This window comes from Thalassophryne amazonica, chromosome 18, assembly GCF_902500255.1.
Source record: "Thalassophryne amazonica chromosome 18, fThaAma1.1, whole genome shotgun sequence".
NCBI classification, from domain to species: Eukaryota; Metazoa; Chordata; class Actinopteri; order Batrachoidiformes; family Batrachoididae; genus Thalassophryne; species Thalassophryne amazonica.
Genome location: NC_047120.1, coordinates 44,485,834 through 44,511,410, shown reverse-complemented (window position 1 = coordinate 44,511,410; position 25,577 = coordinate 44,485,834). Strand labels below are relative to the sequence as shown.

General features: G+C 41.1%; 1 protein-coding gene across 4 annotated transcripts; it reads right to left on the bottom strand.

The window, feature by feature from the left end:
• Positions 1 to 793: 793 nt before the first annotated feature.
• On the bottom strand, positions 794 to 23,333 carry LOC117531074. Of its 4 annotated transcripts, none has more exons than XM_034194110.1 (16): positions 21,073 to 23,333; positions 20,936 to 21,002; positions 17,036 to 17,317; positions 14,047 to 14,122; positions 12,104 to 13,064; positions 10,198 to 10,332; positions 9,948 to 10,077; positions 9,736 to 9,864; positions 9,432 to 9,536; positions 6,550 to 6,713; positions 6,199 to 6,349; positions 5,542 to 6,105; positions 4,375 to 4,475; positions 4,159 to 4,273; positions 3,937 to 4,037; positions 794 to 1,158 (listed from the first exon to the last, which is right to left on the bottom strand). In XM_034194110.1, exons 3-16 carry the CDS (start codon positions 17,301 to 17,303, stop codon positions 988 to 990), a joined length of 3,171 nt encoding a protein of 1,056 aa, XP_034050001.1. In that variant the 5' UTR covers positions 17,304 to 17,317; positions 20,936 to 21,002; positions 21,073 to 23,333; the 3' UTR covers positions 794 to 987. The 4 variants fall into 4 exon arrangements, with proteins under 4 accessions (XP_034050001.1, XP_034050000.1, XP_034049999.1 ...); XM_034194109.1 differs by having other exon boundaries at positions 20,941 to 21,002; XM_034194108.1 differs by having other exon boundaries at positions 20,941 to 23,333.
• Between the last annotated feature and the right edge of the window lie 2,244 nt (positions 23,334 to 25,577).

The following is a 25,577-nucleotide window of genomic DNA, read 5'->3' as shown; positions in this document are numbered from 1 at the left end:
ATGTTTTGATAATGGCAAGGTTATGCTACAATGAAAACAAAATGAGACAACCTATAAATGAGACAACCTACAAAATGAGACAACCTATACATTTGTGACTTGAAAGTAATAGAGTAATTAAGGATTTATGTTTTCATTGGTGTTTATCATTGAGATATCTCAAAAACGACCTGAATGAATTTCAAGTAAGTTCGGTTGAGAAAGATCTTGGACCAACAAAATGCTAATTACATTTTGAGGATCTGGATCAAGGGGCAGATCTTGTCTTTGTTTAAAGGCAAGCAACTTAAAAATAATAGTAAGTCAGTGACTTTAAGTTCCTATCGAAGTAAGTATCTTTGTGTAATAACTAATATCACATAAATGAGGGAAGCAACTTGTTAATTTGAGAGTTTCTCTACCACTTACTCTGACATGACACAGAGCAACAGAAACTAACTGGATAACCTATGCCTGAAGTGCCTCAAATGGAGTAATTTAAGGCTTCTGTTATCTGACCTCACCTTTGATTTTTCTGATCCAGATTAAGTTCAAAGATCAAAGTCATAATCTGCCCATTTAACCTTATTTCCATTTTTCTTTGTGTGCCAGCAGGATTTATTAAAAAGACATGAACTGATTTCAATTAAATTTAGTGGAGAGGTAGATTTTGAGACAAGGAAGAGTTGATGTTCCCTTCAATTATTATACCTTTCATACAAGGAAAAAACAAACATCCATGTCCAACCCAACTAAAAACACCTTTAGAATTAATATGTAACTTGCATGGTTTGTTTTAAAAAAAGACATCTGGAAAAAACATTTTATTACATTACTTGATGCAGTTCATTAATTGCTTGTTGCAGACATCACTGAAAATGCCATATTTACCTCAGAAACATAATGACAGCAATATGACAAATATTTACCGGTGTAATATTTTGACCAACCACACAGATTCAGAACAAATAAGGAAAACTCTGCTCAGTTTCCTATAAACTAATAGATTCAGTCCAACTCTCGCAGTTCCAGCTTCCCATCCCTGACCCTCCACCTCCAGCGCTGGCATCTGTCTGGGGCTGGGACACAACGGAACCATAGGCAGGAATCTTGGATCTCTTGATCAAAAGACACCAACTTTCTGTCCAGTGTCTCCAAAGTGAACACTTTCCGTGAGATCTGAAGGACAGATGAGGTCATTTGCTCTGCTATGTAGGCCATCAGTTAAGACATCATGCTACAGTAAATGGGAAAGGTACAATATTAAGGTCCTGTCAGTTTTGAGGTAATAAGTCCTCTCATATCAAAAAAAATTTTTAACATTAAAGGAGAACTTCAGGATTTTTCAACCTAGGCTCTATTTTATATTTATTTATTTTCGATGTTTTAGGGTTCATCTTTTCACGCTGAACAAAAATGAAGCTAATCTGTGCAGTACTGATTCAGAATGCAAATACCATGGTGGGCTAACTGGCTATATAATGTTACTGAATGGGTCAGTCAAGAACATTCACCGCAAACAGTTTCTTGACGCCATTGAAGAGGCAGAAATGTTGTGTCTGATATCATTAGAGATGTCTGGTAGCATGGAGATGGTCCCTATGGAGGTAAACATTCACGTATTCACCTCACTAAATGTAAAAAAAAAAAAAAAACTTTTTACAAGATGATCAATCATACAGTTAGCTGCTTACCTTAGCCTCTTAGCAGTCCGATAGTGCTGCTGTCTACTGATACATGACAAGTCAATTGCGAACGAGGAGCTTGTTCTCTAAGACAGTCCATAAACATCTAAAAATAGAGCTTAGGTCAAAAAATCCAAGAGATCTTCTTTAACCTGATGAGTACTTGAATTTGGTGGGAAAACTGATTTCTACTTGTCCATAAAACACCTCTTTCTAGTGTAAAACTGACCCCCCCATAAACAGTTCCATTACAGTACAATTTTCACTTTTACTTTCATGCATTGTTTAATTTTCATAAAAACAACAGAAAAAATACAGGCCTATTACTTGGTGAAGGACACACAAGTACCCAAATCAAATTACTGCAAGTAAATTAGGTCTCAAATGCAGTCACAGACTACTATTATATCCAGCAGGCACTCCACAAAGTGCACTAACTTTCATGCTCAATGCTTGTTTGTACTTTCAGTGTTGGCATGGTGTCTCATGACTTCATCTGCCCAGGTAGAGACCCAGGAAATGGGTGTTGTGTAAAAATTGCCAGGAAAAACCTCACTGTGGCTTAGTGGTACAGCGAGAAATACTGGATTTGCTTCCAACCTGGTTGTTTCTCTGTGTGGAGTTCGCATGGGTTCCTGCCTGATGTTCCCGCTTCCTCCCCACTTCCAAAGACATGCATGTCAACCAACCAACCAAACATCTTTATTTGTTAAGCCCTTTAAAAACAACCACATTGGACCAAAGTGCTGTACAGAAGAATAAATAAAAAACATCATAAAAGGTGTAATTCACATAAAACAAACAAAAAAAATTGTAAGCAAACTACTACTAAAATAATTAAAAGCCATAAAACATGAGCAAATTTGGTGAGAATCTGTCAAGTAGTTTTGACGTAATCCTTCAAAGCGTATATAAAGTGAAATCTTTATCCAGAATCCGGATCACCTCAGCAGCCTATATAAAGGGAACTCTTGATCCAGAATCCGGATCCAGATCACCTCCAAAATTTAATGGAGTCTTCCATGGCCTAAAATCTCTCTGTGGTGAAAATTTTGTCAAAATCCTTGCAGTATTCTAGATGTAATCCTGCTAACAGACAGACAGACAAATAAATAAATGTCGATGATGTTATTATGTCCTTGGTGAATGTAATAACATCCATACGATGAAAATACAATGATAAAATAAAATAAAGGAATGAAGTCAACGTCTTAATAGGTATAATATATGACCTACTGTACTGAAGTTTGGGGAACCACCAACAAAACTAATACAAATCCAATATATCTATATATCTATCTATATCTATATATAATAGAAATCCGAAATATAGCTTTCTTTTTATTTTATTTGTTTCTTTTTCTTATATAATTCTTATGTAAGAATTATTAGTAAGAAACCATATCGTGAGCCAACTAATCCTTTGTTTGTCTGTTTGCATATTTTGAAATTTTGGGACTTGATTGATTATATCATAATACAAATTATGTTCAAAGTAAAAAATAGCATTCTGCCACAACATGTCCAGGACCTGTTTAGAATGAAGGACTCCAGTTATAATTTACAAGGAACATTATTATTTCAGAAATCAAACATTCAAACTATTGTAAAAAGTCATTGTATTTCCGTTAAAGGTGTAAATATTTGGAATAATTACCCGGATAACATAAAAATCACTCTGTAGTTTGGTTGGCTTTAAAAGGCTACATAAAAATTATTTGATTACTTGCTATAACATGATGAATTCGGTTTACTGATTTTGTTTTATTTTTTGGTGCACAGCTGCTTGCATGTTTCTTTGCTTTTTTTGGTGATGGATCAATGTATACTTTGTATTAGTTATGATGGGTATATGTATAATTTTACATTTACAAGCTTTTACTTCTGTCTACACCTTTTCGGGAGCATTGTTGGACTATTTTCTTTCTTTCTTTCTTTGTAATTTTTTTGTTTTTCTAGACCTGTGTGTGGCAAATAAATTCAATTCATTCATTCATTCATAGGTATCAAAGGGTTTTCAGAAAAGACTTAAAAAAAAACAGCGATGAGAACTGTGTAATCTGCTGAGATAGGTTATTCCACAGCTGAATTGGTGACTCCAGTTTGACCGTATGTGTGAGTATGAATGTGTTTGCCTGTTCAGGGTGCACCCCTCCATTCACCCATTGACCACGGGGTCAGGCTGCAGCCCGCCTGTGACCCTTAACTGCAAGAAGCAGGTTGAGCTGATGGATCGCTAATACTAAGTCCTGAATCAACACCAGTATCTTACCTGATCACTAATACCTACAGCAACATGTCCGACTTTGACCTGCCGTTGTTCCCGAATCCTCAGACACTCCCCCTGAACATTCTCGATCCAGATGTCAACACCTGAAGTGTTGTGAAGTAATTATACACTCATGATCAGATGGTTATGAATGCTATTTTCCATTTTTGTTAATAAACACCCCTAAATCCTGCACACTGTAGCTGCACAGTGATGCTGTCTTACCTTCCAAACAGAAGGGCTGCTTTGCCAAGGTCACCCATTCCACGTGGCCGTCTGCCTGACTGTTACAGGAGGAAAAGACTCCAGAGCTGAGGTCATCAGAAGAACTGTCCGAGTCCTTATGGACAGAGAGAAATATCAGTGTTGGTTTACAGCAGGAGTTGTTTGCAAGAGCTTCACCTGCAAGACAGTTATTCATCTTTACGTGTCAACCCGCACCTTTTCTGAGGCATCAACCTGTGAAGCCTCTGAGCAGCTGAAACAGGATGGAGGGTTTTCCCGGGGCTCAGGGGAGGGGACTGCGTTGTACACAACGTCACCTTGTGACACACAGTATCATGGACAGTTTGAGTACTAAATAAATATTGTTGTCCAAATTAAGAAGTACACCAGCATTTAGACATTTTTCCACTTCTTTCTAAATGCACACGTTAGACATAATGCTGAAACAGGTTATAAGAGGTCATATGTACAGTTTTCATCAAGCTAATACCAGATCAAGATATGTTGAAATATTGTAGGTCGCTAAAAATGTCCCATAGGTACTGAGGTGATGTGGCACAAAACGAGATAGAAAAAAAACCCAGCCCATTTTCAAGTCTCTAAGGAACAAACTGTTTGTGTGCCTGTCACTTGAAATGGAAAGGAGATTGGACATCAAGTTTATTTCTTTAATATTTTTGTCGGCCATCTTGTATAAGGAATTTCTACAATTTTCAGTGTGTTTTTTGGATGAAAATTCATTATAATGTAATCCAGTAGCCATCTCTTTAAATAAATTCACATTAGGTTATGGATTTCAATAACTGTGTTCTTGTTCTTGTGAATATTTATCATTATGATCACGTCAAACATCTACTTGCCTCTTATCGCCCAGGTAATGGCTGTGGCGTTATTGTGATTCTTATTTTGAAGGATTCAGAAGTTAGCCAGTTGACTGGATGACTGTCTGTCTCCATAAAGATCTGTGGTGTAAGCAGAAGGCACACTGCTTTCTTTACATTGTGCAACATCATTCAATTCCTTAAACAAGATGACAACTCATCTACTTATTACTGGCGGGTTCAGAAAATGATGATGTCTGATCTCTCTTTTGTTTTTCCATCTCTATGGGTACATTACATCACACAGAACAGATGGCTTAGTGCACGTGTCTCTCGAGCAACCAGATATGGACTTTTGTGACATAGGTCACGCAAGTCTGAAATGAACTGTTTTATACCCAATTTATATTTAACACAGGACAAATACTACAAACACAGGCACAGAACTGTGGGATTTTCAGGATGTTTCAAATGGAACTCCAGTAATATTTAGAACTAATTCTGAATGTTGCACAACATAAGCCTTTAAAATTTCCACAGATGCCGATTTGTTTTCACTAACCATCTCTGAGATATTCCAGTTCTTTTTCAGATCCCCATGAATTGAAAGTTGTCACTTGACCTTTTTGCAGTAAAGGGAAAAGGCCTCTGAGAGCATGGAAATACTCTGTGGACACGGAAGAGTCCCAGTCTTCCTCTTCATCTTCTTCCCAATCACCCTCATAGTCCTTGTCATTTTTCAACCACTTCCTCTGATTATATTCCTCCTCTCCCACGTAGATATCAATTTCGGAATCGCACCCCGTTTCCCAGAATTGCTCATCTGTCACATCACGCAGTGACTTTGGCTGGGATTCAAATTCCTTAGTCAGAAAATCTCTGTCCATTTGACAGCTTTGGTCCAATTCTGACTCACAACCATCCCAGCCGCTACTGTCCTCATTCACTGCCCTCGTTCTCCAGGGGCTCACCCACTGCATTGTGGGCACTGAAGGAGCAGTGGACGGTTTAACTGAGGTAATGGGACTTGCGCTGGATGAAGTGCACGAGTCGTCTTCACTCCGATTCGTACCATGATACAGTTTCTCACAGGCACTCCTGACAGACGAGAGATTCAGACCTCCAACTGTGAAAAGAAATGCCCATTTTTAACGTCCTGAATGATCACGCTGTTACTGCCAAGCTTTAAGACCAATCTCTGAATAATTAACGGATCAACCTGCTCTGAGCGCCTTCGTGGTTTCCCTCCTGAGCTGCTTGGCCGAGGCTCGTTTATCGGGGACCTTCTGCAGACCAGCCCTGAACACTTTGGCTGTGAAGTTGTTACAGTTGGAGGGCACCTCCCACAAAGGTGGAGGCTCGGTGGCAATCTGGCAACAAAGATGACCAGACATCTATCAATACCTCCTGTACTGAATACAATCATCAGTATACTGAAATATGTGTCAAATGGGGAAGCACAACTCATGCGTGCAGTAAAGTTATATGATACAAAATCAACATTTTCCCACACAAGCTTGTATTTATGACATCATAAGCATTTCCAGTATTTTCCCATTGTAAAGATTACCTGCAGACACAGCGGATGGGAGTAGTAGCGCGTCCAGGGTGGACATCCGTTGAGCATGTGCAACAGCATGCAACAGCTGCTCCACACGTCGGCTTTGGCACAGATCTTATCTCCTCGTGCCACTTCAGGGGCCATGTGGGTCTCTGTGCCAGGAAAGGCAGGTCCTAAAGGAAATGTTAGTTCAGTCACAAATGACAAGTGGTTATGATTAAGGGTTAAAAAAAACCCTTCTTTCTTCACATAACAATAACTGTCTGATGTTTATGTGGTCACCAACGTCAGCAGGGTGACCAAATAAAAGCTTTAGAACTCATCACAAGGAAGAAGAACCCATAAAAGTTTGGTATCTCATCTTTCTTTTACACATCAAAAAGGGGGAATTTAACAATACTTGGCTTTGCTGTCGCACAGGGTAAAAAAAAAAAAAAAATCAGTTAAAGTTGAGGTCATGTGCTGAGGTCAAAATTTGTGTCCGAATGGCTGTTCCAATGCATTTGATGAAGACAGCTATTGTCACTGTTAAACACAGATATGAAGCCATATATGAACCTATCTATTGGTCACATGACCTTTGACTTTGGGTAACCTTGACAGATCAAATTCATGGTTATAAATGCGATTTTTTTAATCCATATGGGCTCTAATGGTTTTGTTGCCAATATGGATGAAAGATGGTGGAATGGTTGTGTGTTAGATGTTTAGGCCACACAGAAACACATATTGTGGGATTTCTTATTCACAAAGAATGAATTTGCATGAACAGCATCAAACATGTAAGGTGCCCCTTCCTGTTATTAACACTATTCTCCTTTAAATAATACCCAATTTATTTTAGATGCTACACATAAACGCCAACTGTCAAAACGTCCACGTAAATGAGGTCTGTATGTGACAGAAGTTTCAGGGTGTAACCATTTTTTTTTTATACTCCGTGGGCTCTCTAGGACATTTAGATTTATTTATTTTCTGACACTATTCCACAAAGCGGAATAGCTTGTTGCTCAGTGAGACCATAACACTTGAATTTATCAGTTGCAAATTTTCAATCAAGAGAGTTTTACGGTATCTTTGAGTTGGTTGAGCTGTTGGACTTGTAGGTACTATATATGATTTTTCCGCCACTAGATGTTACATTTTATGACGAGTTCATTTTAGGGCCGCATTTATATATTTTTTTAAGACTTTGAGTATAAAGTCATAATATTACAAAAATAAAGTCGTAATTTTATGTGAAAAAACTTGCAATATTACGAGAATAAAGTCAAAATTTATGAGAATAAAGTCATAATTTTATGAGAAAAAACTCATAATGCTACAAGAAAAAAAGATGTAATTTTATGAGAAAAAATTATAATTTTATGAGAAAAAAACCTGTAATATTATGAGAATAAAGTCGTATTTATATGAGAAGCGACAACTGCCAGTGTCGTGCCAAAGTAGTTATCCCCACTGGGAATTGAACCCCACAACACCAGTTCCAGCCATCTCCTCCTCCACGAAAGAGGCGATTCCAGGCGCTACGAATCGCACGGAACTACAGGCGAAGTCCGTGTGGTTCCTCCTCCGGAATACACACATTTTCTTGCATATTCTTTTCAAAGTTCTGATACTAATGACAATGTGGTGCAGATGGGCCAAAAGATGAAGTATTTCCTTATTTGTAAAACCTATACTGAAGTAAAACTTAAAGCCCTCCCTCACAGATCTCATTTTGAGGTACAGAGTTTTTCTCTCATAAAATTGCGTCTTTATTCTTGTAAAATTACAAGTTTATTCTCATAATATTACAAGTTTATTCTCGTAATATTATGACTTTACTCTCATAATATTATGAGTTTCTTTCTCATAATATTACAAGTTTTTTCTTGTAATATTATGAGTTTTTTCTCATAAAATGATGACTTTATTCTTAAAGTCTAAAAAAAACCTCAATGTGGTCTTATAACGCTGTCGTATCATTTGCACAACACTTCAGGATGTAAACAAAGCCTCACTCCTCGGCCACTCCTCCTCAACCCACAAGTTGCATTGAACAGACAGTTGGCAGTTGAAGATTTTACCTTGTCTATCAGCTCTCTGTGAGGGAAAAGCCAGATGTATGTGAATTCTAGTAGGACTACACTCTTGGTCAGAGCCATTTTTAGCTTCTAAATGTGATTTTTTTTTTTTTTATCTAATTCTGAAAGTCACTGCCATCTGCTCATTCAACATCTACATTCTGAGCAATGAATATGAGGCAGTTATTTCACAGGATGGGAATCACACGCATTAAATGTGCATAAGCAGAAATCTCATGTACAAGAAAGTAAACAGGAAACAGAAAATAGTTGTTAGCTGTTACATTAATGAGTAAAATGTTATTTTAACCTGTTTTCATGTAAGTGATAATACAAAGTTGAGGTCTGTAAATCAAATGTGCCATTATGGGAATCACTGTAGCTGTAATATTTTAATGGCAGCTGCTTCAATTCACTTTTCAACTTATTTTTCAATTTATTTTCATTTATATAACACTACATCACAACAAAGTTGCCTCAAGGTGCTTCACAAAAGTAAGGTCTAACCTTACCAACCCCTAGAGCAAGCACACAGGCGACAGTGCTAAGGAAAATACTCCCTCTGATTTGAGGAAGAAACCTCAAGCAGACCAGACTTAAAGGGGCGACCATCTGTTTGGGCCATGCAACCGACACAATAGACAATACAGGAAATTATACAGGAAATTTTAAGTCATTTTTTTTCCACAGAAAAGGTTGGACTAAAGTTAGTCCTTTAAGCAAGTTTAACAATGTGATTGGCGGATATCAGCTCTGATGTAAGAGTGTAGTTTGACCGTAGTAGTCTATGCCACACATTTCGCTGACCCTTCAGTATTTACTCACTCCTGAAAGTCTTGGTGCTCTGTCCACTGTGGTCCAACATTTCAGACAGACCAAAGTCACAGAGGAATGTGTCTCTGCAGTCTGCAGACAGCAGCACATTGTCAACTGGAACAAAACCAACAGGGAGGATTTAGAAAAGGTAACATGTTTTCTTTTGGTACACATTATTAAAACAAGTGTTAGTCAGAGCAACAGTTACACACAGAAACAAACCTCCACAGTCTGACAAAGACAAGATAAAAGGTGTCTACAAATAAACCACTAAGCCTTTTTAGAGTTGTAAAAAAAGAGATTTTTGGCAAACCTTTGACATCCAAGTGAAGGACCTGCCGACAATGCAGGTGTTCCAGTGCCCCCAGTGCCTGATGCAGGTAGTGCAGTGCCAAATCTTCAGGTAGGGTGTTCATTTCTTTTAGCAATTGGGCCAAACATGCTGAAAATATTTGGACAAGTTTAATTTTTCAATAACAATAAACCAGGGCTTTTTTAAATTAGTTCTACAAGAACCTCAATTACCTGGCTTCAGGTCCATGAACAGCACGATGTTGGGTCCCTCCCTCACAGCTCCAAAAAGTTCCACCACTCGAGGAGAGTCCAGAGCGCTCCACGTGCTCAGCTCCTCGCGGCTGAAGTGACTCAGTGGAATCTGATTGAACGCAAATGAGCAACACAACATTTCAGTTAGCCGGAGTTCTGAGGAACACAACGTTTTGGAGCGTGTGAATGTGGCAAAAACAAAGAAATGAGTCAGACTTTCCAGGCATACCTTCTTGGCCGCACATTTAAATCCAGTTTTTTTGTCTCGTACACAGAACACGTCACCGTAGGAGCCACTGTGGATGTGGTAATCGATGCAGTAATCCTCTCCCTCTCGGTACTGACACGCAGTGGGTACGAGTTGCTTTTGGACACAAAATGTACAATCAAAGCGGAAATTATCGACCGACTACTGGCTTCTGTGTTTATTTTTCATTCAAATGTATTGTCATAGCTCAATGTGCTATAACTGCATAGTCATAATAATAATTTTCTGCCACTTATCCAAGTCGCAGTGGCATCAGACTGAGCAGCTCATCCCATACTTCCCTATCTACAACCAGGCTCCTGGTTGTAGATGCCTGAACCATCTTTGCTGGCTCCTTTCAATAGAAATGAGCAATGCCTCTACTCAGAGCTCCTCCCAGATATTTGAACTTCTGATCCTGTCCCTGAGTGTAAGCCTAGATATTTGATGGGAAAACTCAGTGACTTGCATCTGTGATCTTGTTCTTTCAGGCACTACCCAAATCTCATGACCATGGGTGAGGTAGGACCTTAAACCAACTGGTAAATCAAGAGTCTTGCCTTCTGGCTCAGTCCTTTCTTCACCACAATGGTCTGACAAAGCAAATGCAGGACCTCAGACACAGCACCAACCAGTCCATTGATTTCACGCTCCATCTTATCCCACTCATGAACAAGATCTCAAGATACTTGAACTCTACTTGGGGCAATAACTCTCCCCTGACCCAGAGAAGACAAGCCACCCTTTTTGGATAGAGGACCATGGACTCACATTTAGAGGTTCTGATCCTCATCACAGTCGCTTCACACTTTCTCAAACCTGCTCATTGTGCATCGGCGGTCACTATATGACGAAGCCCACGGAACCACATCATCTGCAAACAAGCAGAGGAGCAATTCTGAGGTCACCAAACTGGCCAGTCTTCAAATCCCTACTGAGCCTTGAAATCCTGTCCATAACAATTAGAAACAGGACTGGTGACAAGGAGGAGCTCTCGCAGAGTCAAACACCCACAGGAAGCAGGTCTGACAAAATGCTGAGAACCCACAACCCCTATGTTGGTTCATGCATTCCATTGGACCTCGTACTGCATACTCCCACAGCACCTCCCACAAAACCTCTCAGGGCACCTGGTCGTAGGCCTTTTCCAAGTCCACAAAACACATGTAGACTGATTGGGCCCCTCCATGAATTGACACCTCAGAGCTGTGGAGGGGTTTCTGAGCTCCCATGATCCTGGAATCTGAATTGTCAGGATTTACCATAGTAGGCCCTACGAGTTGTAGGGTCTCCCATGGCAAACTGGTCCCAGGTGAGGAGACAGACTCAGAGTGAAGCAAAAAAAATGACCTTTCATGAGTAACACAACAAGGGAAAGATTATCTCACCCAGATTAGGGAGGCCAGGGCATCCTCCTGGAGTCAGGCCTGGAGTGAGGGAGCTCGCAGCCGAGCACCTGGTGGCTTATAGCCATAGGGCTCACTTGGGCTCAACCCAAAGAAACAATATGGAGTCACCTCCATGTGGACCCACCTCCCACATTACATTATTAGTTCCCACTGCCACAATGCCGGAACTGCAGCCTTCGACATGAGATTGTTGAACACCAAATCGTTGCTGACCCAAGATGTTTGGGATATAAGTTAATCTCTCAACTCTCTCATATGAATTCAGAGGTTACCATCTTTGACCTGCTGTTATTGTGTTAAATCTTGGAGTATTCAAATCTCAGTGAGCTCCCGATTACCTGTCCCCTATACTCCATACCAGTTTGATAGAAGCTACTGATACCTGAGGACAGATTTCATGATAAAATGAAATGCTGAATGAAACTTTTATGAATTCAAATTATACAATCAATCAAACTTTGAACATGTAAATGTCTTACATCATGAAACACAAGGCCTTCATTGGCAGGGGCGCTGATGTTCCTTTCGGTGACGATCTGTCTCATGATATCTTTGAAGAAAGGTGAAGCAAAGATCTTCGGCATCGCTGTCACTCTACCTCTCAGGCTGCTGAGTGTGGCCTCAAAGTTACATAGTGATCCAGACTCAGTGCTGGGGGTAGACGTAGAGTCTAAATTTCCCAGGAGGCTCTGCTGTGTGCAAGCAGATGTCTCTACGTAACTACTGACATCATCAGGTACAGGCCTCCACCTGGAGTTAGGATCAGAATCCCACTCAGCCTGTGAAGTGGGGTAGTCAAAGCCAGACACATCCATCAGCTCAAAGGTCCCCTCTGACATGCTGGCTTCAACTCCGGAACTATCTGCAACACGTCGGCTGCAGCAGCCCCTCTTCAGGGCGTATTCAGGGTCACATTCTCCACCTACACAGGAACATGAGTCTGATTCACTTTCGTGAGTCCAAACGGATTCAGAGTCCTCCTGCAGGCCACAGTCAGAGTCTGATCCTCCCCCATCATCAGTGCTGGATGAGTCAGAGGTATTTATTGCTCTGTAAAGACCCTCTAATGGTGCCACGTCATCAAATCCCCTGATACAACAAGACGCCGACACTCCTCCGTCACTTAAGTTAGAGTAAGGCTCCGCCCTCAGACTACAGCCTCCACGGCTGCAGGTGTGCGGGGTCACGTCTCTAAACTGAGGAGGAGGTGTGATCTTAGAGGATGATGTCACTGCTGCGTCCACCGATGTAAACCAATCAATCTCCTGCACCCACAGCCCCCGGATGACTGGGCGTTCTTCTCCATCGTCTCGATTGCATCTTGTTGTTCTGGTTTTCCTGCGGGGTTTCCACTGAAGGTGGTGCTGTGAGAGCTCATCAACCTCGGCAGAGTCATCATCTTCTGAGTCACTTAACAGTGCAGGTTCTCTGGCAAAACATCTGCAAAGGAGCACAAATGCCAGCTGGGAAAAAGCAAACGAAGTGATCTTACACTTTAGTCCATGGGCTAAGCAGGTTTTCAGTACCACTGAAGGTGACCAAATGACACTCAGAATCCAGCCTCAGTGTACCATGGCCTACACAAAAATGTATGATAACCATCACAGGGTGGTAGCTGTAGCCAGTTAGGGGTCAATGAAGAATTACACATAAGTTGAAATCTAAAATGCTCCAATCATGTTGAAAACTATATCACATTATTTGTCTGATCATAAGGATTCCAAAAAGGTATAGTTTGGACTATCTATGATGGAATGTTCTGGTGTTATGGGGTAAAAACAGCAAAAATGGTGCCAAAAGGTCAATTTCAGTTTGTACAGGGGTCAAAAATTAAAGTTGCTCTAATTTCAGTAAAAAAAAAATGATGCAAATTATTGTTTGGGCTGATAGGGTTCTAATAAGGAATAGTTTGCACCATCTGTCATGCTTAGTTATCATGTTACAGGGTAACATATGTCACAAGTCATTGAATCCAATGGACGTTGACCTTGTTTGACCTTTACTTGGCAGACCAAACATCCAACACAGTCAAAACTATTACATTCAACCAATAATTTGCATTATTTTTTACTGAAATTGGAGCAACTTTAACTTTTGATCCCTGTATAAACTGAACTTGATCTTTGTCACCATTTTTGCTGTTTTTACCTCATAACTCCAGAACATTCTGTCAAAGATAGTCCAAACTATACCTTTTTGGTAACATTTTTACATTTTGACCTCTGTGCAGTTCTTCATTGACCCCTACCTGGGTACAGCTGCCACCCTGTGATGGTTATGATACATTTTTGTGTAGACCATGATACACTGAGGCTGGATTCTAAGTGTCATTTGGTCACCTTCAGCGGTACCAATCAGGTCAGAATTGATGACTGGCTCCTGGACGACTTGTACTTTGTGAGAGCTGCATAACAACAAGTACCTGTGTTTTTTAAGGAGCTGAGATCTTGAGTAAGGTTGCTGTGTGACGGTAGGGCTGAACTCCTGAAAGTCTTCTCCTAAAACAGAGATATGGTAATTATTTGAAATAAGTAGGATCCTGTATGAAATAACAAAGCCACTCAGTTTTACAAGAGTGCTACAAATTTTTGTACTAAATTACTTTATTATGATGCACATATTAAATGTGGTAACGGGCATGGCAGGAGTTTCAGGGAATTAGGATCACAGACAGATATTTGGTGTTCTATAATGTGATATCGGAGCCTGATATATAGTATTGTACATACGTTTTAGCCATCAAATAATTTTCATTTAATGTTACATATCATATACAAGGGCTATTCATTAAAGATTTCCCCTGATTCGTTTCCTGTGGATTGAGAGGAACCAAACTTGGCACAGTTATTAGTCTTTCCTTACATAGGTACCGTCAACGGTCACACACTTCTCCCGTCGCTTTATGTAGCTGTGGAGACCTCGGCTGTAGAAGTCAGCAGGTTGTGTCAGAAGCCACGACCTGACCTCAGAAATCAGTGTTTTACCATTTGGGAAGCACTTGCCCTTCTAAAATGACTGTATGTTTGGAAAGAGGTGGAGGTCAGATGGTGCAAGGTTGGGAAAGTAAAGGGGTTGGGGGTGAGGAAGGATTTCATAGAGACAGGACTGTGCTTCTGTCTGGGCAACACGCGAGTTGTGAACTGGGGTGATGCCTTGCATGAGGCGGACACCTTTGGTCAGCATGCCACGCCTCCTGGTTTTGATGGCCTTCTGCAATTTCTGCAGCAGTAAAGCATAGTATGCCCTAGTAATAGTGGTACCCCTTGCCCGAAAATCCATCATCACTACTCCATGCTGGTCCCAAAAGACCGTAATCATGACCTTGCCCATCAAGGGTTGGACATGCACCTTTTTTGGAGGTGGTGGTCATAATGCTCCCATTGCTTTGACTGGGCTTTAGTCTCTGGATCATAGTGAGGGACTCATGTTTCATCCTGCATAATGAGTCTGGTGAAGAACTCCTCCTGGTTTTCTTGGCACATGGCCAAAAGAGCCTGGGAGCATGTGACTCCTTCTTGCTTCTGGAAAGGTGTGAGCATCTGGGGAATCCATTGTACAGACATCTGTAAGTGGAAATGGTCATGGATGGTTTTTGTTTTTTTCCACAGACCCCACACTGATCTTGATATCTTGGGTTTGTTGGTGAACGGTTATATGGTGATCCTCAAAAATGGTGGCTTCTACTTGCCGGATGGTGTCTTCATCAATGGCGGACTGCGGTCACACAGCAATGGGAGCCATTACCATCAATGTCTGACCACACTTGAATTGATGATGTCAGTGTTTTACTACATCATACAATGGGGCATCATCCCCATAAGTTTCTTTCATCTCACTGAACATCTCCCGTGGTGTGAGGCCTCTCAAGTACAGGAAACTGATGACCGCTCTGCATTCAACTGGCTCCATTACTGCACCTTAGCACCCATAAAAGAGAAACTGTTAGGAGTTCAGGGCTGCAAATTACCATGTGACCTACAGAGATATGTATTATTGTAAAAGTAAGTCCCTTCGGCTGCTCCCTTGTTTGCACTCGGGGTCGCCACAGCAAATCCAAGGTGGATCTGCATGTTGAACTGGCACAGGTTTTACGCCAGATGCCCTTCCTGACGCAACTCCACATTACATGGAGAAATGTGGCAGGGGTGGGATTTGAACCCGGAACCTTCTGCAGTGAAACCAAGCGCATTAACCACTTGGCCACTACCCCAGACGTTAGAGGAAATCTTTAATGAAAAACGCTCATATATTTTCTCGTCACCAGTGGGTTCACAAAGTCAAATAGAACTTCCTATCCATCAAAAATGAAATGTGATCCCCTACCCACACACACACACACACACACACACACACACACACACACACACACACACACACACACACACACACACACACACACACACACACACACACACACACACACACACACCATTATTAAAAGTAATCAATTTACAATCCTCAATTATAGGAGACCACACGTCACATAACCGTGTCCTGAACTGAACATCAACCATGACAAAAACACCCAAGGGAGTTTTTCCTTACCATTGTTGCCTACATGCTTGCTCAGGGGGGGGTTGGTAAGATTCGGCCTTACCCTTGTTAAGCGCCTTGGGCCAACTCATATTGTGATTTGGCGCTGTGTAAATAAATTGACCTGAACCACAACAATTTTCCTGAGAGTACAACAAGCGCTTTCAAATACAGTGAGTCCCTTTGGCTGCTCCCTTGTTTGCATTCAGGGTCACCACAGCAAATCCAAAGTGGATCTGCATGTTGAATTGAAGTTTTATACCGGATGCCCATCCTGATGCAACGCCATGTTATATGGAAAATTGTGGCAGGGGTGGGGTTTGAACAGGGAACTTTCTGCACTGAAACCAAGAGAATTAACTAGTTGGCCACTGTCCCTGCCCACATAAAAAAGCACAATTTTTTCTGATGTGTATTTCAGTATCTAGATGTGACGTAGGATGATATATCCAAAGGGCGCATAAAAGATGATAACACAGGATTTTGTCATTATTTAATGTACTAGCCAGAATATGTTTCTCCCCACCCACCCACCTCAGACAATACATCTAAAAAATTCACGTAAGTCTTACAATCAGGGTCGCCTCAGATTTGGGCCAATACAGTAAATAAGGAGTTTTGGTAATTGTTCAGTTAATGTTTTCTCAATAAATTCATTTTCAGTCTTAGTAACCCCCGGTGAAGATAAGAAATATCCTTCAAATGGGGAAAAAAAAACCCAATCCTTAAAAAAGAAGAAAAAAGCCAAATATTGAAGGTTTTCGATTTAATCCGAAACGGATCCATCTTTGTGCAGTAAGAAAAGTATGTGCATAGCTAAAGGATCCCCGAGCTGGACATGGCTCCATGTTCAGATCACTGACCCGTGTGGGACTTACTCTCAGCTTGTGCCACGATGGAGACAGAAGGATTCTCGTCACAGACGTTTTGGTCCTGTGTGTTCACGGGCTTGGCAGTGCCCTGCTGCATCACCCAGCTCAGGTGGGGGGCAATAGCTTGGAACAGCGTCTCTTTTCCATCCTCACACCCTGGACTGGCCTCTTTGCCAAGAAATGAGAGTTCAGATCCTCCAGTCACAATAATAAACGGTGTGTTGGAGTTGAACATCCGTGGTATGGCCATTTCTCTGTCCCGAGACGTGCGCATTTACTTTCGGGGGGCTGGAGGACGAGATAAAGGAAATATACATGAAACGCTATATATGAGACGCTATTTCCACTATTAATTAATCAGGCAATTATTTACTTTTTAAAGTTACTCCTTCTTTTTAAGTTACTCCGTCAAATGTTACAAAAGATTTAACAATCCCCTGACAGTTTCCTTGAACTGTTGCTGTTTGAACAACAAAAACCTAAAGATATTCAATAACGACATTTTTCAGTTCTCTACAATCTTTTTCTGTGTCTGCTGCTTTAAATAAAAAGCCGTGGTTTGCCACAGCGACTCTATTCCAAAAAGGTGCGTCTTCTCATCCCCTTTCCTGCAGTGGGCGTGTCTCAAAGAGCAAATAGGACTCCAGATGTCAACTTACATGACATACGTCACTTAATTCTAAAACAAACCATTTCCATGTTACATTTTGTTTGGAGCCAAGTAGTTACCACATGCACAGAAACAGAAGTGTGCATCTTTCATGATGTTTAACATGAAACATCATCTACACTTACCTGTAAAAGAGACACCTGATTTTTCACAATATAACCCCTTTAATTGCATAACTGTATGGCCCGAGTTGTGGAAAAGAGATGTGTCAGTGTAGCAACATCTGAAAATATAGTTTTAAACTGGTCAGAGTTTATAGATACGTAGTTCTTAACAAGGAAAAGTTGACCGCCACTAAAACAACATATCACACGATAAATGATATGACATAAGAAGGTGTTAATTGTTTTATGACAACTACATGTCGCTTAGTTTGCTGGCCTGCTGTCACATAGATCAGAGACTTTAATTTTGATGATAGTATAGAATATTCTGCGTGATGCACAATTACAATTACAATACAGCTGCAATTACACCCAACAACCACAGGATGGCACTGTACATCATGTTCCAGGTCTGTTTAGGACGATGGAATAACGTCATCCATCTGGTCAGTGGTCAGTTAAGCTTTGCATCTTCATCTTATTTTTCTGAAAAGGCTTGAAGCTACATGTAACTTTAACCACACCTGCTCTTAATTTCCATCATGCATCTAATGAAAAGTTTATTCCCTGGAACAAGCCCAGACATGACCAGCAGGTGGCAGAACAGTTTACGTTGTAGCACACAAAACTTGCTTTTCATATTGAAGTGGGACATCAAAGTTAACATTTAATATATTTATTCTTATTATTTGCCCTTTAAACTGAATGACTTAGAAGATAGTAGTATTTATTGTGACCCGAGGCCATGAAATATGACTATCGGGTATTGCGAAGACTTTTCATCCGTCCGTCCATCCATCCATCCGTCTGTGCACAGCATAAGTCCAGTCCTATTACTGCCAAAGTCTTCAAATTCACAGGGAACATTTTTCAGACACAGACCTTGGATAAGCTCAGAGATGGCTAACCTTCACATTCTGTTCCTATTCTTACGGTATGATATCACTGACGTTAGCGTGGTGAGGTCACTTCCTGGTGTAGCTAGCTGCTAACTTTGATTTGTTTTTGGCTAGAAATACCACCTTTCTCATATATAATGTTAAAGCTAATGATCAATAAACACTTCCAAAACTGAAAACGGTGTTTTTGTAACCTGATAACACCTCTGGAAGGATTTACAAAACACTTAGCGGATGTTACCCTGGTGATGTTACTTCCTGGTGTAGCTAGCTGCTAACTTCGCTTTGTTTTTGGCTAGAAATAACACCTTTCTAATATATTATGTAAAAGCTAGCGAGAAATAAACACTTCTAAAACTGAAAACGCTGTTTTTGGAACCTAATTAGGTTGACAAAACATTCTGTTTTCCCAGTCCTGCCCTGGCCCTACTGTGTTATTTTTAGAAAGTGATGAAAATGTCCTGGTTTTCATTGTTTTTCATCTTTGAGTATCTCAATGCTGGGGTCAAGTGTTCTGGTTTATGGTCATCAAAATATGGTCACCCTAACCTAGTAACACTTCTGGAGAGATTTATAAGACATTTCACAGACGTCACCGTGCCCGCTAACGTCCGCTAACTCAAAGCTAATGTCCTATGGAGTTAAATTTGTCTCATTAATATCTATAAATACACAGAGGGTGATCTACAAATATTCCTTGACTTGCACAACTTCCACTCTTCTCAAAAGCTCATGTACGCGCACACACACACACTGCTCAGTGTGCCACTCTCGGAGCGACAACACACAGAATGTGTCTCTTCCCAGATAGATCTCTTTCAGTGCCGCTTCTTGCTCTGACTTTAACACTAAGTTAAGACCCAAGTCTTTCATCGCCAACTGTAAATGGTAATCAAAACATTCCAATCGTATCTTTCTGAACTCTTCCGCATCAAACTCCATCGTGTCAATTCTTACAAAGTGCTTGAGCGATAACAGGCGAAGTTGCTCATAAACTTTAAGTTTCTTAAATATTTATTACATCCACTCTTCAGTTATCTTTATAATTTTATTACTGGTAAATTTTAGAATTGATTTAGATGAGATTATCTCATAGGAATGATCACAATTATCTGGGAACTACTTTTTGCGCAGGAATTCATCAAACACATCGGCCGTGGGCGCATACTAACACAGAATACCCAGAAACTGGCTAGAAGTTCGGCCAAAACAAGAGCGTCCACTTTTGGCTTGCCATAAATTAATCTAGTGGTGCTCGTGAGAGTGTGACACACACGCACGCACGCACGTACGCATGCACATGCAAGGCCTCCTGCAGGTGCTGTTAAAATGTAAATATTGTTTTTGATTGATTGATTGAGGGGCTTTATTGAACATGTACAAACTGTAATAGAATCTTAATAATGAATTAAACAAATGCAAATTTTAAAGAACACAACGCTCATACGACTGCGCTTATTTTAGCACTGAATTATATTTTTTGAGTTACGATAACAAACAGGAGGGGATAGACTCATTCATCGATCTACATATACATTAACTCTGCCTATACCTTTAAGACATCTGCTGATCTACATTATCTGGCTTGAATTCTTTACGATATCAACTCTTGAGAGCATGTTGTCCTGATAGAAAAAATGGGTGCACCATAGTCGAAATGGCCAATTTGTAATTGGCGAGTATTTTAAAGTGCTGGCATTTGCCGCGCCTGGGCGCGAATGAACACACAGTAGTAGTGAGACTGGCAAGGTGAGTATAAATAGCATGCAGAGAGGTGGCACGCACACAGCTCACCACATGCCTTCCACGGGGCCGGCCAGCTGTCAAAGTCTCTCTCCTCAGAGCCTCACCATGTTGACAGCGAACACTGGAGGATCAAAACAGACACTTCCCACACACAGAAGAACCACTAAGGAAGCTGTCATGACATCCTCTGATACAGCCCAGTAGTTCATGAACAACTATGAAAGCATTTGAGAACTCATCTTCTAGTTCACAAATAAGACTTGTATAGAACATAGTACTCCTGTCAACCCAAACCAACAACCCCAGTAGACTCAATCGTACATGCTTGAGGTCTAGCACATAAAAGACACTACACCCTAAAACATCCGCCTGGAGCGCACTACCACTTTGTTTCATCTACATCCTGCCTCACTGTGACGTCACTTCAAGAACAAAAGCCAGTTTGAGTTTCACATTCCAGGACGCAGAAGCACCGCACTGCTGTTACGTTACCTCTGAAGGTCAATCAGATGATCTTTTTTGCGTCCGGTTCAGGAGAAACCACTCCAGAAATCCTGAAGAAAGAGTACAAGTTTGTGTGTTTGCCCGGTCTGACTCGTGCAACACAGTCAGAGTGTAACCTACCGGCTTTCTGCCCCCCGCAGTCTCTGCTGATTGGTGGACCATGTGTGCGGGTTGTGAGCCTTCCACCTCAGTCACCCCTATACACCCACCCGTCCATCCAGCAGCTTCAAAAAGCTCCAAAGACAGTCCATGGATACTCCACATGCCCCTGGCGACACTTGGAGAAGCAATCTCATCTTTCATGTCCTTGTCACCTATATTTCACAACTTTTTTTTATTCCCACTCAGAAAAATCCGTTTGTAAATGAGATGTAGATTATCAAGTTGTGACCAATTTTATGCTTACTAGACATTTCAACAATTAAAAATGGACAAAAATGAGTGTTAGGGTAAATGCTTGAGCAGGTAGCTCAGTATTGATTTGAATTGAGCCCCCCAATATGTAGACCTGGATTCGATTCCCAGTCACGATACCATCTGTGTCCTTGAACAAGACAGTTAATTTGCCTTGTTCAAGGCTACCCAGCAATGACAATGGGAGCCAGCCGCCGTTGGGTAAATAATTTGCCAATCCATTGCAGGTTACTCCCCATGAAGCATCGGTACAAAAGGGCCTCGGGATGTATATAGTCTAGAACTTGCACTGGTGATGTGTATTGCTTCATCATCCACCTTATTACAGCACAGCCTTGACGCCTGGATGGTAAAGCAAGCAGACAGCTGGTCCATCCCAATGTCTGGAAAGCAGCCATCTGTCTGTCACATCCAGGTCATACACGGAGGTCTCTATGGCCTTTTTCTGGTTGATGGTGGCCTCAACACTGACGCACCTGCGCACTGGATCATGCCCAGAGAAACGAGCCACACAGCCAATCATAGCTGACGTCCCTTCGCAATTCATGTGGTACACCTCATTTGAGTCTCTCCAAGTAACCATTTGTTTGACACAAAGTCATTCCAGTGGTGTCGAAGAATCCTCCACAGAGGCCAAGTACCAAAGACATCTAATATTTGTCTCAGCTCTGAAGTCTCTCAAGTACACACTCAGACTCACTAAGTCAATGAGTCTCAATTAGAAATAATTATTTGAAATTTCTACCACAGGTTTGGTTTGTTTTTCAGTAGAAAATTAGGTATTTTTGCGGACTTTTCTCCAAAACGTATTTGATGCATATGATCGAAATGTAATCGGTGTGCGCACTGCAAAATCTTTTCAAATATGGCAGGAGAGGAAGCAGTGAAACCGGAAATGTGACAAATCACAGCCTTTTGTGGTCTCCGTCGTTTAGCAGGTGCATGTCAGGCTCCTGAGAGCTATGCAGAGGACTCTGATCTAAAGCGGTTGTCTTTGGTTCACCACACCCAGGCATATGTGTGAACCTTACCACCATATTACAGCACGAGCAGCAAGCACCATTTTGTTAATAATTGCCGGCCTTGAATTATTCTTGGGCATTTGATGAAGGAAATACAGTGCCCATTTTCTTTGAATCGGCGAGTGTCAGCGCTGAACTTCATTTCCTAACTGTTACTGAGCACGTCCAGACTACTCTGTCCGATACATGCGAGGGGTCAATAAATAAAGAGTGAAAAAAATAAATAAATACTTCGCGATCGTACAGGACTTTAGTACAACGTGAGCAAAAATCCGTTATCCAAAATCTGTTATATACAGTGTTTATTACATGGAAAATCATACAAAAGCATTGGAACTTGCTTTTGTCCGGTGAGTGCGAGTATCCGGTTTATACAATGACGGTTTAGGCGAGTTTTACTGTACTACGAGGTCCGGAGTTTGGCATTCTTAGGGCATCCTGTCTTATGTCTCAGCTATATCTTGCTCATCTCTCATACTAAGGTTCTGGCAGCTGATAAAAATAAATAAATAAAAATAATAAATAATTAATAATGAATAAATAAATAATAAAAATAATGTATTAAAAACGACGACTAGAGAATCATTATTTAGATTCCCATAATGCCTTAGAATGCAAACTGGCTGTGGTGGGGGGTGCATTGCCACTAGATCCACCACACATAAATCTGCCCATTCCACTTTTGGTTGCACTTCACAAACTGGGCATAAAAAGTGCAAAATGGTCTTTTTTTTTTTTTCTTCAAAATTCATTAAAGTATATACATGTATCCCTTTCAAATGCAATGTTCTGGATTGAATTATTCCGTTTAGTTTTAGAGAAAAAGCCAATTTATGTGACATAAATAAATGGAAAATGTATTGGAATTCAACACGTTTTTGTCAATTTTCTCAGAACTGACCTTTTTGCAAAAAATAGCATTATTCAATTAATTTTCATGCTAAATCTATGGAACTGGTGTCAAAATGTTTTGAAGAACCTGTTCTTTCATAATATACCATATTTAAAGACATCTGGGCAAAAAAAAAAAAAGAGTATTTTTATTGAATCACCACCGCAGAGTCCACCCCTGACAAAATAATTTCAACAGACCAGAAGTTCCTTGATTTATGTCCAAATGTTCTGAAATACATATCATCCTAAGGGCCCTGTCCCACTGGCGTTTAGGAGGATTTGCGCATGAAATGAGGAGACAAAAGCTGAGCGTCCTCAACAAAGGTGGGCGGAAATGACAAATGTCCCGGGGTGGATCAGCGAATACATGAGGAAGAAAAGCGGATATAACAGGGAACAGAAGCGAAGGCGACCACGGAGGCGCCCCCATGAGGGGCACAGCGGCCGTGATGCACTTGCTCCATCCGTGCCCACTCTGTCTGCATGCGCGACATACCATTTGCGACCGTGATGTGGCCGTGCTGGGCACGCGTCATATCTGTTTTGCACGCTGTCCCAGTCCGCCACCAAGCCGTGCCAACCCGTCTGTTGCGGATATCAGCGGATGACAGGGGATATGCGGCGCGTTGGTTGTGTATGTCCTGCGTATGTCTTCAGTATGTGTTCAGGCAGTGTTGCGGATCTCATCCGCAGCAGGATTTTTGAGCCACTCAAAAATCCTGGCTGTGGACATGCGTGCCTCTGCGGATGATCACGGACGTGTTCGGATGGCAGCTGACTCATACAGGAATGTTACACGGTTATTGCGGTTGTTTGGCGGATGTGGGCCACTTTTGTGTGCATTCCATCCACAAATCCTCCTAAACGCCAGTGGGACAGGGCCCTAAGCTTTAAAATGACGCCAGGATTGTCTTGATAGGTCTTATCCAAGTAATTACATCTGATGTTCATAAAAATGAACCAGAGCATTACAAGTCCACCCTTTTGATACACCAGTACAGTGGGGTAATAAAGAATTTAGCCCCTGATTGTGCAAGTTCTCCTACTTAGAAAGATGAGAGGTCTGCAATTTTCATCATAGGTACGCTTCACTTATGAGAGACAAAATGCAAAAAAAAAAAAAAAAAAAAAAAAAAAAAAAAAAATCCAGAAACTCACATTGAAGGATTTTTAAAGAATTTGTAAATTGTGGTGGAAAATAAGTATTTGGTCACCCACAAACAAGCAAGATTTCTGGCTCTCACAGACCTGTAACTTCTTCTTTAAGAAGCTCTCATGTCCTCCACCTGTTACCCGATTTAATGGCATCTGTTGGAACTCATAATCTGTATAAAAGACACCTGTCCACAGCCTCAAACAGTAAGACTCCAAACTCAACCGTGGCCAAGACCAAAGAGCTGTTGAAGGACACCAGGAAGAAAATTGTAGATGTGCACCAGGCTGGGAAGAGTGAATCTACAATAGTCAAGCAGGTTGGTGTGAATAAATCAACTGTGGGAGCAATTGTAAGAACATGGAAGACATACAAGACCATTGATAATCTCCCTCGATCTGGGGCTCCACACAAGATGTCATCCTGTGGGGTAAAAATGATGATGAGAACAGTGAACAAAAATCCCAGAACTACACGGAGGGACCTGATGAATGACCTGCAGAGAGCTGGGACCAAAGTAACAAAGGCTACACATTACGCAGAGAGGGACTCAAATCCTGCAGTGCCAGTCATGTCCCCCTGTTTAAGCCAGTACATGTCCAGGCCCATCTGAAGTTTGCCAGAGAGCATATGGATGATCCAGAAGAGGATTGGGAGGATATCATGTGGTCAGATGAAACCAAAATGGAACTTTTTAGTAAAAACTCAACTCGTCATGTTTGGAGGAAGAAGAATGCTGAGTTGCATTCCAAGAACACCATATCTACTGTGAAGCATGGGGGTGGAAACATCATGCTTTGGGGCTGTTTTTCTGCAAAGGGGACAGGACGACTGATCTGTGTTAAGGTAAGAATGAAGGTGGCCATGTATCATGAGATTTTAAGCCAAAACCTCCTTCCATCAGTGAGAGCATTGAAGATGCAACGTGGCTAGTTCTTCCACAGTGGCGGCTGGCCCATAGGGGGCGCTAGGGCGCTGCCCTCCTAGATGTGGAGGGGAAAAGTCATAATATATATATATTTAAAAAGTATTATCAGTGTCAGTTTTATTTAATAGTATGTGCCTACATGTAATATGAATGATTAAAACAACACTTCCTCCAACTGACTCTCACTCAAGTGCATTTCCACCGACAGAAGCAG